The sequence below is a fragment of the Mus caroli genome, unplaced genomic scaffold (assembly GCF_978045245.1).
Source record: "Mus caroli unplaced genomic scaffold, Mus_caroli_1 scaffold_5, whole genome shotgun sequence".
Classification (NCBI taxonomy): Eukaryota; Metazoa; Chordata; class Mammalia; order Rodentia; family Muridae; genus Mus; species Mus caroli.
In genome coordinates, this window is record NW_028227260.1 from 35955409 (window position 1) to 35972964 (window position 17556).

Sequence of the window (17556 nt, forward strand, 5' to 3'; positions counted from 1 at the left end):
TAAATTATATAAAGAAACACAGAGAAAGAATTAAACCCAGCGAATGTGCCCCAACAAATATGAAGCAGATACTGACAGAAATTATTATTATTGTACAGTAAACTATGAAGTTTAAACTCAATTTGGTTAAAAGGAGAAGTTTTAATTGTACCCAATGGCTAAGAAAAGGAGCACATAGAGTTGCGAGGAATTTAGAGGTGGGGTATATCTAGGATTTGTGGGCAGGACTGGTGTCAAATATGAACAGAATAGATTGCATGCATGTATGAAATTTTCAAGTAATTAATAAAAGTGTTCTATTTTAAAAGTAGAAGTAATATTGAACTATAAAATAAAGAGTACAGACTAGGGGAAGGAAAGAGAGCACCGAGATTCGTGTTGGAATTTGGGTCTCACTGAACTCATATCTCACCCAACAGTTGAGCATCTGTGAGAGGAAGGAGGCTGCTGCAGCCTAAGGCCTTCGTGGGTCGGGAACTCGAGAATCTCAAGTTTCTGCAATCTTGACCCTTACTGAAGGTAAGTGGCACTACACGTAGAGCTGCTGCGTGGTCTCAAGCATGGGATTATATGAGTCCTAAGGAGTTGCCTGGTGGTGGGGTTTACTCATTGACACACTGGTGGTATGGCATCTGAGCTGTGGCTCATGAGGGTCTGCTGCTGGCAATGATTTCAGCGTGTCCTTGTCTGTCATTCTCCAAACCTCATCACTGCCTTCTACAGGTGTCTCCCACAAAGCCAGTCTGGCAGCCTCTCTCGAGTCCTCATTTTGCAATTGTTCTTGGTTTCTTATTTACCAGAGTGTTTTGCCCCGAACAATTAGCCTCTCTCAAGATTGCACCTCTGAAACACTAAAAACAGAAAACATAAGTTTTTTTTTTCTTTATTTTGACTAGTGCCAACTGCAGCTTCACTGTCCCTACATTTCTGAGATTGAGTTAATGCTTATGAGAATCATGGGCTTATCTTTGGGGCCAGAGTGTCCATCTTGTTCTGTTTTGTTTTTATCAGAAGCACATTATATTTGGAAGTGAATTTTCCTCAAACCAACTACCCCCACCATGGAACTAGTTTTGGAGTTTTGAGAGCTTGCTACTCTTGGATGAATCACCTTTCTGTGTCTCAATGACTTTTACTTGTCCTACCCCTTCCTGGTGTTTTAATGCTTGTCCATTTCAATAGTCTAATTTTCCTTACCCTGACTTCTCTTTTATTTGTTTATATAGATTTGTAATTTTAAAGGTATGATAGCCTGCAGCAAAGTGAATTTTTAACCCACTGTATGGTTGTGAACACCTTGAACTTCTTAGTCCATCTGCTTCTGTAAGACTCTGATAAGCCTTAGCTTACCAGGGATGCCCAGAGTGAACAACATGGAACCAGGGATTGATACAAAAGCAAGAGGAATTTTTTTTTGTTTCAGCATGCTGGGGTCGTCATCCTGCAGAGAAAGACAGGTGGTGACCCCAAGCAGCATTTTTGGCAAGTTTTTATATCGTTTCCAGGGCAAAATAGAGCATCAGCAACTAGGCACAGTACGATTGGTGGAACAGTGTACCCTTTAAACTGATTGGTCTTTAGGGAATGACATAGTAGGGGTTAATTACCTCTTCATTCTTGCCTACATGCTCTCTGACCTGCCTCTTCCAGGAGGAAAGGGGTATCTGTGTGCTCTCTGTCCTGTCTCTTCTAGGAGGGGAGGGGTGTGATAAATTTTTCCATCTGCTGTGAGCTGACCTCTTCATTTTCCACTTTTTCTTGTGCTTGCTTTAATCCTGAAGCTATTGTGGATAGCCATGCAGCTCATATCCCTGTCCTCTGTACTGCTCTTGATATTTTTGTTTCAGGACCATCAACTGTACATACCTATACGATCTTTAATGAAAGAAGCTAAGAGATTTAGAGTGTAAAGGGCAAAGGTCAGAATCAGAAACAAAATGATCAGGGGGTCCTAACAAAGCAGAAATCCATGTAATAAACCAGGGGGAGCTGTTAAACCAAGACTCAAACCATCCTTGGGCTCCTTCCCTTTCTCTCATTCTCTTGAATAGTCCCTCTTTGTCCTTTGCCATAGAATCTTTAACAACCCCAGAATGGTCTATATAAAAGCAACACTCCTCAGCTGAGTCAGCAAGCACCTAGCCCTCCTTGCTGGAGGAAAAGTAGAGTCTAATCCCCACCTATTCTGTAGTACTACTTCTGATAATGAAGACAATGATTCTTTAATGTGACTGATGAAAGTTTCTATTCTCTCTATATCTAAATCAATGACTGCCCTCAGACTGTAAGACCAAAGTGGAGGTCCTGGTAGCTTCCCTGGCTGCCCTCAATCCCAAGAGAATGGAGACAATGAGTGCTCTAACAGGTTTGGCGGAAGGTCACATAGGATAGGGTAAGCAAACAGAATCCACAGGAACCACAAGGCTGTCGTGATCAAGATCAAGTTATCTTGAGCTTGAGCATATTGTCCATCTTCTGTACCATCCAGCAGGGGTCTCTCTCTAATGTGCAGGGTGTTTGCAGGTTTCACATAGGAAGCATTCACCCAGGCAGAAATACTGTCCACATTGAGGGCTGTGGGAGTGGTTAGCAGTGCCAGGAAGTGTCCCTTCCACTGGAGTCCCAGTGACTGTACCCAATGCCTCCTTATATAAATCCAGTCACCAGTCTGGCAATCGTGAGGGGACTGGCATCCCTGGAGGATTTAAGGCAGTCATTTTGGGCCGAATCTCATGCTGTATTGGAGCTTCAAGAAGAGGTTCCTATCAATGAGTTGGGATACCTCCAGGGAGGGCCCAGTGGACACCAAAGAGCTGGGGTATGAAACAGGATCTCAAAAGGGGTCAGATTAAAATGCAAGAGGGTGTTCAGTGCTTGGAACAGGGACAAGGGAAGGAAGTACCACCAAGTCTGAGCCAGTCTCTAAGGTCAAATTAGTCAAGGTCTCTGTTAAGGTTCAATTTATTCTCTCTACCTGCTTTGAGTTCTGGGGATGTTATGCACAATAGAGCTTCCAAATAGTCCTCAATATCTCTGTCAATCCCTGACTTACCTTAGAAACAAAAGCAGGACTGTTGTCCTATTCAATTACCTTGGGCACTCTGAACCTCTGGAAAATTTCCTCTAATATCTTCTTAGCTGCCATAGTAGCTGTTTCCTGCTTGATGGGGAAAGCCTCAAGCCATCCAGAGAAAGTATCTACAAACACTAGAAGGTATTTGTAACCATATTTTCCTAGCTTAAAATCTGTAAAATTGTCCTGCCAATATACTCTAGGCTGTTGTCCCTTAGGTCTTTTGCCCTGTTTACTCTTGGCTGCATAAGCATTGATCTGCTGGCATATTTCTCTGTCCCAATATCTGAGGTCTATGATATATATATGTGTGTGTGTGTGTGTGTGTGTGTGTGTGTGTGTGTGTGTGTGTGTGTGTGGTTGTGTGTGTGGTTGTGTGTGTGTGTGTGTGTGTATGTTTTGTCAATTTTTTCCCCTGTGCCCATATCTTCAATGCTTTTCCCGACTTTCTCCTCTATAAGTTTCAGTGTCTCTGGTTTTATGTGGAGTTCCTTGCTCCACTTAGATTTGACCTTAGTACAAGGAGATAGGAATTGATCAGTTCGCATTCTTCTAGATGATAACCACCAGTTGTGCCAGCACCATTTGTTGAAAATGCTGTCTTTTTTCCACTGGATGGTTTTAGTTCCCTTGTCTTACAGCAAGTGACCATAGGAGTGTGGGTTCAGGTCTGTGTCTTCAATTCTATTCCATTGATCTACCTGTCTGTCGCTGTACCACTACCATGCAATTTTTATCACAATGCTCTGTAGAACAGCTTGATGTAAGGCATAGTGATTCCACCAGAAGTTCTTTTATTGTTGAGAATAGTTTTTTGCTATCTTAGGATTTTTGTTATTCCAGATGAATTTGCAAATTGCCCTTTCTAACTCTGTGAAGAATTGAGTTGGAATTTTAATGGGGATTGCATTGAATCTGTAGATTGCTTTTGGCAAGATACCCATTTTAACTATGTTAACCCTGCCAATCCATGATCATGGGAGATCTTTCCATCTTCTGAGATTTTCTTAGATTTCTTTCTTCAGAGACCTAAAGTTCTTATCATACAGATCTTTCCCTTCCTTAGAGTCACACCAAGATATATTATATTATTTGTGACTAGTGTGAACGGTGTTGTTTCCCTAATTTCTTTCTCAGCCTCTTTATCCTTTGTTTAGAGAAAGACCACTGATTTGTTTGAATTAATTTTATATCCAGCAACTGTACTGAAGCTGTTTGTCAGGTTTAAGGGTTCTCTGGTAGAATTTTTGGGGTCACTTATATATATACTATCATATCATCTGCAAATAGTGATATTTTAACTTCTTCCTTTCCAGTTTATATTCTTTTGATCTCCTTTTGTTTTCTAACTGTTCTGGCTAGGATTTCAAGTACTATGTTGAATAGGAAGGGAGAGAGTGGGAAGCCTTGTCTAGTCACTGATTTTCGTGGGATTGCTTCAAGTTTCTCTCCATTTAGTTTGATGTTGGCTACGGGTTTGCTGTATATTTCTTTTATTATGTTTAGGTATGGACCTTAAATTCCTGGTCTTTAAAGACTTTTATCATGAATGAGTGTTTGATTTTATCAAATGCTGTCTCAGCAGCTAAGGAGATGATCCTGTGGTTTTTGTCTTTAAGTTTGTTTATATAGTGGAATACGTTGATGAATTTCCATATATTAAACCATCCATGCATCCCTGGGATGAAGCCTACTTGATCATGATGGATGATCATTTTCATGTGTTCTTGGATTTGATTAGCGAGGATTTTATTGAGTATTTTTGCATTGATATTCATAAGGAAAATTGGTCTGAAGTTCTCATTCTTTGTTGGGTCTTTGTGTGGTTTAGGTATTAGAGTAATCGTGGGTTCATAGAACTTAATGGGTAGAGTACTTTCTGTTTCTATTTGGTGGAATACTTTGAGGAGTATTTGAATTAGGTCTTTTTTGAAGGTCTCATAGAACTCTGCACTAAACCCATATTGTCCTGGCCTTTTTTTTTTTTTTTGATTGGGAGTCTATTATTGACTGTTCATATTTCTTTAGGGGATATGGGGCTGTTTAGATCGGTAGTCTGATCCTGATTTAACTTTGGTACCTGGTATCTGTCTGGAAATTTGTCCATTTCATCCAGGTTTTCCAGTTTTGTTGAGTATAGCCTTTTGTAGTAGGATTTGATGATTTTTTGAATTTCCTCAGATTCTGTTGTTCTATCTCCCTTTTCATTTCTAATTTTGTTAATTAGGATACTGCCCCTGTTCCCTCTAGTTATACTTGCTAAAGGTTTATCTATCTTGTTGCTTTTCTCAAAGAACCAGCTCCTGGTTTGGTCGATTCTTTGTATAGTTCTTTTTGTTTGTACTGGTTTGATTTCAGCCCTGAGTTTGATTATTTCCTGCCCTCTACTCCTCTTGGTTGAGTTGGGTTCCTTTTCTTCTAGAGCTTTTAGGTGTACTGTCAATCTGCTGGTGTATGCTTGCTCCAGTTTCTTTTTGGAGGCACTCAGAGCTATGTGTTTTCCTCTTAGGAATAGATATATTATGTCCCATATGTTTGGGTATGTTGTGACTTCACTATCATTAAACTCTAAAAGGTTTTTAATTTCTTTCATTATTTCTTCCTTGATCAAGTTATCATTGAGTAGAGTGTTGTTCAGTTTCCACAGGTATGTAGGCTTTCTATTATTTATGTTGTTATTGAAGACCAGCCTTAGTCTGTGTTCATCTGATAGGGTACATGGGATTATTTCAATATTTTTGTGTCTGTTGAGGCCTGTTTTGTGACCGAGTATATGGTCAATTTAGAGAAGGTACCATGAGGTGCTTAAAAGAAGGCATATCCGTTTGTTTTAGGATGAAATGTTCTATAGATATCTGTTAAATCCATTTGTTTTGTAACTTCTGTTAGTTTCAGTGTGTCTCTGTTTAGTTTGTGTTCCCATGACCTGTCCATTGCTGAGACTGGGGTGTCAAAGTCTTCAATTATTATTGTGTGAGGTGCAATGTGTGCTTTGAGTTTTAGCAAAGTCTCTTTTATGAATGTGAGTGCCCTTCACTTGGAGCATAGATGTTCAGAATTGAGAGTTTTCTTAGTAGATGTGTGCTTTCATAAGAATGAAGTGTCCTTCCTTATCCTTTTTTGATAACTTTTGGTTAAAAGTTGCTTTTATTTGCTATTAAAATGGCTACTCCAGCTTGTTTCTTGGGACCATTTGCTAGGACAATTGTTTTCCAGCCCTTTATTCTAAGGAAGTGTTCTTCTTTGACTTTGAGGTGCGTTTCCTGTATGTAGTATAATGCTGGGTCCTGATTACATATCCAGTCTGTTATTCTATGTCTTTTTATTGGAAAATTGGGTCCATTGATGCTAAGAGGCATTAAGGAATAGTGATTGTTGCTTGCTGTTATTTTGGATGCTATTTTGATGTTTGTGTGGCTATCTTCTTTTGGGTTTGTTGAAAGAAGATTAACTTCTTGCTTTTTCTAGGGAGAAGTTTCCTTCCTTGTATCGGTGTTTTACACCTATTATCCTTTGTAGGACTGGATTTGTAGAGAGATATTGTGTATATTTGGTTTTGTCAAGGAATATCTTGTTTTCTCTGTCTATGGTAGTTGAGAGTTTTGCTGGGTAGAGTAGCCTGAGCTGGCATTTTTGTTCTCTTGGGGTCTGTATGGCATCTGCCCAGGATCTTCTGGCTTTCATAGTCTCTGGTGAGAAGTCTGGTGTAATTCTGAAAAGTCTGCCTTTATATGTTAGTTGACCTTCTATTCCTTACTGCTTTTAATATTCTGTCTTTGTTTAATGCATTTGGTGTTTTGATTATTAGGTGACAGGAAGAATTTCTTTTCTGGTCCAAACTATTTGGAGTTCTGTAGGCCTCTTGTATGTTCATGGGCATCTCTTTCTTTATGTTAGGAAAGTATTCTGTAATTTTGTTGAAGATATTACTGACCCTTAACGTTGGGAATCTTCTTCCTCTTCTATACTTGTGATCCGTAGGTTTGGCCTTCTCATTGTGTCCCATATTTCCTGGATGTTTTGAGTTAGCAGCTTTTTGCATTTGGCATTTTCTTCAACTGCTGTGTCAATGTTTTCTATGGCATCTTCTGCACCTGAGATTCTCTCTTCTAGTTTTTGTATTCTGTTGGTTATGCTTGCATCTATAACTCCTGATCTCCTTCCTAGGTTTTCGATTTCCAGAATGGTCTTCCTTTGTTTCTTTTTCCAATTTTAGATCCTGAATGGTTTTGTTCAATTCCTTCACCTCTTTGGTGTGTTTTCCTGTAATACACTAAGGGATTTTTTTTGTTTCCTGTTTAATGTAAACTAGCTGTTTACCTGTGTCTCCTGTATTTCTTTAAGGGAGTTATTTATGTCCTTCTAACAGTCCTCTATCATCATCATGAGATGAGATTTTGAATCAGATTCTTACTTTTCTCGTGTGTTGGGGTATCCAGGGCTCACTGTGGTGGGAGACCTAGGTTCTGATGATGCCAAGAAGCCTTGGTTTCTGTTGCTTATGTTCTTGCCCTTGCCACTCACCATCTGTTTATCTCTGGTGTTACCTGGTCTTGCTGTCTCTGACTGTGGCTTATACCTCTTGCAACCCTGTGTGTCAGTACTCCTGGGAGACAAGTTCTCTCTGGGAGGAATGTGGGTATGGAGAACTGTGGCACAGGGTCAGCTTCGGGGTGCAAAAGAAAACCTGCTGTTACTTGGTTCCTGTGTTCTGATGGCTATGGGTGGATCCCTCCTGCGCCAGGAATTTGAACAGAAGTGTTGGCCTTACCTGTGCTCACAGGTGTATTGTCTCTCTGGAGATACCAGCTCTCTCCAGGAGGTATCCAATTGGGTATGGAGTGCTGTGGCACAGGATCACAGACAGAAACCAGAAGGATCCAATACTATCTTTTTAAAGCACAAATCATTCCTTTCTTGGCCTTGAAACATGTAGAGCAATGAATTTAAGCTTATTCCCTAATAGCTTATAAATAAATGAGACTCAGACTATGTTATTTAATTTGGATTTGACAATTACTGGGCTGTAATTCCTAATCTATTCTTCTAATTGCTGGCATAGCTACCTCCTCAGTGGAACCCCAGGTACTTACTCTTTCTCCTGGCCATGTGTTCATCATCCATCTTCCCCCATGGAGGCTCCCTCTCTCCTCCTTGTTTGAACTGTTAATCTGTATCTTTTCTTCATTTCTATATCTTTTTGTCCTTTGTTTCCTTAGTTTTTGAATTTTCTGTATAAGAAACATAATTTCCACTGGTCTGTTATGTTACACTACGACATCATTTTAATCTGTAAACTACATTTTGAAATTCTTGCATTTGATATTTTTTAATACATTGTTTTTTGTTTGGTCAGATTGCATATTGCTTCTTTTCATTACCTCTGAAATTTGAGTGCCATTTAAAAATCCCTTCACTTGATGGACCATCTAGAGACTGCCATATCCAGGGATCCATCCCATAATTAGCCTCGAAACGATGACACCCTTGCATACACTAGCAAGCTTTTGCTGAACGGACCAGGATATAGCTGTCTCTTGTGAGACTAGGCCGGGGCCTAGCAAACACAGAAGTGGATGCTCACAGTCAGCTATTGGATGGATCACAGGGCCCCCAATGGAGGAGCTAGAGAAAGTATTCAAGGAGCTAAAGAGATGTGCAACCCTGTAGGTACAACATTATGAACTAACCAGTACCCCAGAGCTCTTGACTCTAGCTGCATATGTATCAAAAGATGACCTAGTCGGCCATCACTGGAAAGAGAGGCCCATTGGACTTGCAAACTTTATATGCCCCAGTACAGGGGAACTCCAGGGCCATAAAATGGGAATGGGTAGGTAGGGAAGTGGGGGGGAGGGTATGGGGAGACTTTTGGGATAGCATTGGAAATGTAATTGAGGAAAATATGTAATAAAAAAATTTAAAAATTTTTCTCAAAAAAAGAAAATATTTAATAATAAAGAAGACTGCAAAAAAAACCAAACACAAAAAAACAAAACAAACAAACAAAAAAAAACTTCACTATAGTAAGCTTAAAGAATACCTGTCATGTTTTCTTCAAGAAGCTGTGTAATTCAACATTTTGGTTAAGTCTTTAAATTTTCATCTACTTTTACACATGGCATGTGTCTTGGATTTACAAGTATCATTCTGCACATTGCATGTCTGTCTTTCCTCTAGTGGTTTGTCCATATCACCTTTATTTCTTTATTTATATTATTTTTTATGTGTATGGGGTATTGCCTGCCTGTATGTCTGTGTAGCACATTTGTGAAATTCTCACAGTAGCCAAAAGAGGGCATCAGATCCCCTGGAATTGGAGTTATGGATGGTTGCAAGGAATTGAATTTGTGCCCTTCAATAGATAGCCAGTACACTAACTACTGCTGAGCCATCTCTTCAGCCCACTGCTTTTATTAAGCATCACTGTCCATTGGTGTGTTGACTTCTATTTCTAGGAATTCTATCCTACTTTATTAAACTATTTGTCTATTCCTGTAACAGTGACAAGATGCTGTAATTACAGTTGTCCACAGAGTTTATGCTTTCTTATTATGGTATCAGAAATCCCTACTCTGGTGTCTTCTTTCTTCTTAGCTATTCTTTTTTATATAAAAATGTTTTTATTTATTTACATCTCAAATGTTGCCCATCTTCCACATCTCTCCCCCCAGTGTTTTTTTTTTTTTTTTACCCCATCTCCCCTACCTTTTACCTCGGAGAGGGAGTTCCCCTACCCATGCCACCCACCCACCTCACAACCACCTTACATGTCCCCACCCTTTGCATCACCCTTCCCTGGGACATCAAGGATCTACAGAGTTAGGCACATCCTCTTCCACTGAGGCCAGACAAGCTCCTCTTCTGTTGTATACATGCCAGGGTCCACCAACCAGCCCTTGTATGCTCTTTGGTTGGTGGCTTAGTCTCTGGGAGCTCCCTGGGGCCAGGTTAATTGATTCTGTTGATCTCCTTATGCGGTTGTCACTTCACTCCTTCCCTAACTTTTCAATCTCAGTCCATGATTGGCTGTAAGTATCTGTATCTGTGTTAGTCAAATTCTTTCTCTGGTTAGGGCAGACCTCTTGTGTCCCTTGTTCAAGCAATCCTCCTGCAATCCCGTGTCCCTGGCTAGGGCAGACCTCCAGTGAGATGGGCTGACTTTGGTGTCCAGGAACAAGCATATTGATCTGCCAGGGGTTCCATCTGAAAGATGGAGATGCAGACAGGAAGGATGATGGGTCTCAGGCAGAGCAGGATAGACGAGTGGGGAAAGGGAAGCCAAACTGTATGGTTTAGGAGTCTTAAGTCTGATGAGGTAGGGGGAGGGCAGCTAGAGAATAGAGGTCCCCCACTCCAAGATGGCAGGCTGCTCAGGGCAGTTTGGCTTTACCTAGAGAGATCAGGCAGCAGGGAAGATGGGTGGGGGAAGGGAAGCATACCTGTATGATTCAGGAGTCTGGTAGAGGTGGAAGAGAGGCAGGGAGAGAAGGGAGATTGGTGGTCCCCCTAGACTGGCAGGTTGCTCAGGGTGGCTTAGCGTGGCCCAGAGGGCTCATCTTCTTAGCTATTCTTATGCACTTTGCCATCAGGCTGTCTAACACCATAAAATTTTGTAGGTATTTTTGAAATTGCATTAAATTTATATGTCAACTTATGCAGAGCAGACTGTTTTTTTTTTTGTTGTTTTGTTTTTTAATGTTGAGTTTCTCAGGGAAAAGTCAAATTTGAATACCATTGCTCCACAATCTTTACAATGGAATCCAGAATCCTTATTAAATTATATCAGACATATCCACAAATAAATTTTAAACCAAAATATTGGAATATTTTCAGATAATCCTGGGAACGCAGTGACCTTGTAACATAGCACCAACAGAAAATTCTTGAATATGTTTTACTAATGTTTATAATGTGTGAAATCAGTCACTTTGCTTCCTGAGACTGCCCAGTTCCTTTGTTTCAAGGCTGTTTGACTTTTCTTTTCGCACATAAGAAAGTTTGTGACTAGTAGGTTGTAATTAAACTCTCTTGCACATTGAGCGCTAACAAAAGCCCATCTTTTTAAAGACATGGAACATATTTTGATAGCTATTTAAATGCTCTCTTCCTGAAATTGGAATCCCTGAAGTCTCAAGAAATATAACATTTTTGTTCTTAAATATGATAAATTTATCTTAGTCATCAAGTTATTTTATCTAAGAACAGTGACATAATATGTACTGTGGCAAAGTGCCATACTAGGTAGGTGATAAGTAACAATAATCTTATTTTCTGGTGGTTTAATGTTTCTGCCTGGAATTTTCCTTCATTTTCTTATTCACGTAATACTACATTTTTATAGTCTATCTTATGTAATCACGACATTTTCTGTTCTTCAGTATTATCTAGGCCTTTTAGAGGGTTTGTTCTTGCTGTTGTTGTTGTTGTTGTTGTTCCAGGAGTAGAAGTAAAAGGCAGGAGCATTTGGACTCTTTTCTGTTATAAAATCCCTCCTTTGGTGTCTTTTCTCATCATTAACAAACTTGAATGTTTTTCATATCCACATTGACTTATTCTTCCCCTCAGTCTGTGTGTTTCAGAGATAGCAGTATTAAGCCATCTATATCACTTATTTGATATTAATTTGTTATTTATTATTTGTAATAAGTATTCATAATACAACTTAAAAAGATTCGTTGTGATATGTTCATATTAGCTCTAGCTTAGATGAATCATATCTCTCTTTTTCCACCCTAACCGCTGGCACCATTCTCAAGCCCTAGAAGTCAGTATTGTATTATCAGATTGACTATTTCTTACTTTTCAACATATGGCACAAAATATTGAACAGTTCCTTTTAAGTCTTTGCCCTAAACAATATCCCATTCTTTGATTTTTCTGTATTTTTTTTCATCTTTAGGCTTAATTTTGACTAGAGTAGTTTTTCTGAATATGTTTAAGTTAAACTTTAAGTTCTTTTTTTCTTTTAACTTTAAGTTTTTATCCATCTTCTTTCATGTGTATCTTGTGCATTTTTGGTGTATCTTCATCTGCCACAAATATAGTGATACAGATGGGCTAGTGTGTCATTTTTTTCTCTTTAAGCACAATTTGATGTTTTAATATTTCCTATTGTACCACTTTTGTGCAGATTTATCTTTTATTTCATCATGGCCTGTATTCTATGAAGACGAATACTGGGAGCTCTGTACTCAGTGACCAAAACTGATTTCTGCTTATTTATGACCCACTTTTAATGTTATTTTATCGTATACACATGTCCAATACACATGTGAGGGAGTAGATGTTCTCCAAGGGGGTAAAGAGTAGCACATACTTTGTGCTACTATTACCTTTTATACTCATGAGTCAATTTCTAGTCTGTGTCTACAGTAGAACTATCTAGTAGTGGCCACCTGATTCACCATTTAGTCTTTAAATATTTTCTATTTTGCTAACACTGTTTGTATTTTCACAGAACTTCTACTGTCTCTCATCCTGGTGCAGGTTCACAAAGATGGGTAGAAAGACCCCAAACAGACTGTTGGATCTTGCTATACAGAGTCTGCTCAGCAACGAGTCTGCAGCAATCCAAGCTCTGGAGGACATTCCAAGAGAGCTTTTTGTTCCATTGTTCATTGCTGCCTTCAAGGGTGGGCATAAGAATACATTGAGTGCTATGGTGAAAGTTTGGCCCTTTTACTGTCTCCATATTGGGTCATTGAGAATACGGGGGCCTCAACATGCACTCCTAAAAGCCATTGTTGAGAATCTTCCAGTATGTCCTGCACAGACTTCTGCGTTTTGGTAAGACTTTTTAGTAAAGACATGGTAAGACACAGGAGGATATACCATAGCCTACTACCCTCCCAGAAGTCGTTTCTAGTGAATGTTGAAGATTTATGTGTGAGTCTGTTGTCTCAACACTTAAGTTGAAAACTGGTGTCTACAATGTTTGTTATATAATCTATTCTATTGAGGGTACTCTTGATGGGTTTATGTAACAGGTGTTATTACATAGAGGAAAGACAGGAAATTTAAGACTGGAGACAGTTTGAGGTATATAAAAAAATGGGAGAAAGGAGGTTGGATTTTCATGGGAAAGGAATGTTTGTAATTAGTATAAGAAGTACCAGCTGTGGATACAAGGATTTGTCATCCTTGTGTCATTTTTATATACCATCATTGATGCTACTAGGTTTCATTATCATTTGCTATTTCTCATATATTCTATCTCCTCTTATCCTTACAGGAGACCTAAATTGAGGATCCTAGATTTAAGGCAAGACACAAAATGTAGGATCACGTGCCCTCAAGTCAGCACCAAATCACCTTCGTGTTTTCATTCTTGTACTTATTCTGACTCCTCTATCACAAAAATTGAAAGACAGCTTTGTTTCATAAATTCAGGGTGTAAGACTCTCTTACCCAGGCCTGTAGAAATAATATTGGATCTTTTCCTTGATAGCTCCTTAATTGAAAAGGATTTTTGGATTTTGCTTATGCGAAAAATTGAAGAGAGTTTGGGGTTTTTGCACGTGTGCTGTCGAGATTTGCAAATTGAAAAACTGCGTAAATGCAAATACACCCTGAAATTTCTTGATCTCCAATGTGTTGATCAGTTGTCAGTTGATAGAGGCTCACTGAGTGATATCACCAGCATCCTGTGCCAGATGGGCCACCTAGAAAGCCTGACTCTATCTAATGTGACTTTTAGATCTCTGAGAGGGAAAGTCTTTAAAAATTTTCTCAGTCACTTGCAGCGTATGGAACACCTTAAGGAACTCAGCTTCTCTTCATTCCACCTCAAAAATCATCTGAACAGAGTGCTCAGGTAAGAGTTTGGGGTAGGGCTGGAGAGATGGATCAGTGGTTAAGAGCACCGACTGCTCTTCCTAAGGTCCTGAGTTCAAATCCCAGCAAGCCCATTGTGCCTCACAACCATCTGTAAAGAGATCTGACTCTCTCTTCTGGTGCATCTGAAGACAGCTACAGTGTACCTAGATATAATAATAAATAAATCAGAAAAAAGAGTTTGGGGTAGGTCCCTGGGCTTCCTGTACAGTCTATTGAGACAGGATAGAAAGCATTCTTGGATATTCCTAAACAACTCAAAACCTTTTATGCTTTCCACTTCCATCACTTCTGAGAATGTGAAACTGGAGAAAGACAGGATTACAAAAATTAAGCAACCAGCAATGTACAGATACTATTGTTAAGTGCAGAACTATAAAGGTGAAAAAAATCACAAGCACTCTAGACAGGAGGGAGAGGAGAAGGGAGAGGAATTGAGATGTAGAAAGACATTTTTTGCCACTGCACTGTTGTACATAATCTACAGATGTCCATAGTTCATAACGTCAGATTACTTTGCTGATCTATAATCTCCAAGGTAAAGACCATGAAAGTAGAAGTTGTTAGTTAGGTACTGGCCCAAAGTGAGTTTTCAGTTGCCTGCTCTTTCTCATTCCTCCCCACTAAAAAGGAGAACAAAAAATCTACAATGGATATTATTGTAAATACTCCGTGGATTAATTTTTTTAACATTTCTTAGAATCATCTGGTATAATATATTGTACATGTTTTTAAGTTGAAAAGAAATTGAATTTCAGTGCTGAAAACTAAACTTTCAACTGGGCCTGCTGGCACATGCTTTTAATCTAAGCACTTGGGAGACAAAGGCAGGCATATTCTGAGTTCAAGGCTATCATGGTCTATATAGATCAAGGATAGCTATAGCTACATAATAATATCCTGTCTCAAAAAAAAAAAAAAAGAAAGAAGAAAGGAAAAAACAGGAAAACTGTCTTTCTCAGCGTCCCCCAAACTATTAAGTGAAGTAAACATGGTGACACATTGACAGTTTTATTCTACATATAACAGTATAGTTTTCCTAATTCAATCATCATTCTCCAGGATGTATTTTTGTTTCTCCCTACAGAGTCTTACCGCCTGGCTTGGATATCTTGTGGCTGCCATTCTGTGGTCTTTCATACAGAGACATCAAATTTATGTCCCAGAGTCCTCATGTCACTCACCTAAAACTATTAAATCTTAGTAACAACCTGATGCATTGGGATGACTTTGGGCCCTTTCACACTGTTCTGTCAAATCTCTCTGGTACTCTTCAGCATCTGGAGATAAATCATTGCCTTATAAATGATTCTGCAATCTCTGCTCTTATCCCTGCCCTGATTAGATGCACCCATCTCCGTGTGCTGGGATTTGCTTCTAACCCCATCACCATGCCTATGCTTGTGAATATCATGCATCATTTAACACCCATGATGGAGCTAAAATATGTGATTTATCCTGTTCCTGTACATTGTTTTGAAAGATGGCATTTTCAGGGCAGTTTAGACAGACAGAAACTTGCCATTGTACAACTACAAGTGAAAGCAATGCTAGAACTTGCACGGAGAGAGGACATGAAGTGGATTACTTACTGTTAGTAAATGTCACAGTCCAATGCATTTTTAAACTGATATGTACCGTTTAAGTACTAAATGTTATTTCCTGGACCCATAGACTCAATCTATAAGGCTCTTACATTGTACAGAATTGCACTTAGGAAGGATAGGTTTGTAGCTGAATCCTATAGAGAATAACTTAGCAAAAACTGAGAGACTTCAAGAGTTTCTTCTGAGTATTTCTTGTCACTATTGCCAGATTACTGACACCAGTGGCATTTATATTTTCAGGACGATCAGGTCCTGCAATGCTATTTCCCTGGCCATCCTGTTTGGTTTGCTTGTGGGTACATCACACAAATCAAGACAATGACAGCCTTTCCTGTCTGTGTTTGTGAAAATGGCAGTGGCGTTTGAAGACTGTTATCATCCCATAAGTTAGTTTAGGCTGTTTGGGGTTGCTTATGGAAAACTATTAGGATTTACCAGTGGACCAGGAAAGAAGATAGCACAGGTTCTGAGATTTAGATAAACCCCCTCAAGAACATAAATACAATGACCTACTTCCTTGATGTAAGCCCATTGTAAAGTTTTCACTCTCACCATGAAGTCTTCAGCTGAATATCCAGCCTTTGTCCCATAAATTTTGTGGTAGTGTTTAGGATCCTGGCCACAATATTTCCCCTATTTCCTCTAGATCTCTTGACACTGTACATTTAACAATATAAATCATTGCACATATATATATATATGTGTGTGTGTGTGTGTGTGTGTGTGAGATATATATATATATATATATATATATATATATATATATATATGTATGTATAATCTCCCTCATTTGATACAATACATACTAGCAACTGTGGATACTGAGTCCAACATACTTCATTCTCTAAAATATGACATAATTAAGAATTCAGTTTGCATATCCTAGACTTACTTAGAAATGATGTATGCCACATCAGTAATTAGCAATTTACACAGGGCTAAGGAAATGCCTTATTTATCCAGCTGCTTCCCACACAAGCACACCAGTGCTCTGATGCCTAGCATACTTGTAAAAAGCTGAGCACCAAAGTCTACATTTGTAACTCCAGTACTTAAAGGGTGGAGGATGAAGACCCTTAGTTACACAACCAGACAGTCTAACAAATTAGTGGATTCAGGGTTCAATGAAAGATCCTGCCTCAGAAAATATGTTTAACAGTGGTTTAAGAAAATACCAGATAGCAATGCCCTGCTCCCACATGCATATACCGAAGCATATGTATCTTCCCCCTCCCACCAACATGGAAACAAAAAGATCTTACTTGTATTGTTAATTTCTTGAGACAACACACTGCATTGCAAAGGCATAGTAAAGATAACAAATAGCACTTGTCCCTTTCACATATTGAAATGCCAAAATGACCACATTTAAAGTACTGAGTAACAAAAAGAATAGAAGTAACAACTTAAACATAATGTTTTTCTGCTGAAATAACTTAGTAAAAGCAATCACTTGTATCTTTTTTTTTTACTATTAAAGTGAAGTCATACTCAGTTGCAGTCTGACCATAGACAAAAAGTAATAGAATTTTGTTTTTAGTAGTAATACTGACAGATAAGTCAAACTATAATTTATATGCTTAACACAATAAGAAAACTGTCAAGGCAGTTAACATGTTTTATTAATTTTTCTTTGGTGGAAAGAGATTGTATTTATAAATTAGTAAGGAAAACATATTAAAATATGCTATAATTTTTGTCATATTTCCCTTGTATACAACATTTAATTTTGTTCATGTTTTTTGTAATACTTGCATCATGGGATAGTGCACAAAACTTTAAAGATCCAATGAAATGCCACTGTAATGACCAATTTCCCTTGTATTGTTTCCAATTTTAAAATTGCATGGTTTTAGAACTTTGTATTAAATAAAATGTTGTTATTTGAAATTAACCTTATCTGTTTCTTTGAACTTTGGTTTTTCGTTTTTACTTTTTCCCATCTGACTCTTATTATATATTCTCGAATAAGTGGGATTCTTATGCTCTCAACAGTGCAATCCTCACTTGTGTGATAACAGGATCACAGCACTGGGGAAG

General features: G+C 38.7%; 1 protein-coding gene across 1 annotated transcript; it reads left to right on the plus strand.

Annotated features, from left to right (window-relative positions):
- The first annotated feature begins 442 nt into the window (after positions 1-442).
- On the plus strand, positions 443-16154 carry LOC147004576 (melanoma antigen preferentially expressed in tumors-like). Its single transcript, XM_085837603.1, has 4 exons — positions 443-519; positions 12563-12862; positions 13308-13889; positions 14997-16154. Exons 2-4 carry the CDS (start codon positions 12573-12575, stop codon positions 15505-15507), a joined length of 1383 nt encoding a protein of 460 aa, XP_085693729.1. The 5' UTR covers positions 443-519; positions 12563-12572; the 3' UTR covers positions 15508-16154.
- Positions 16155-17556: the final 1402 nt, after the last annotated feature.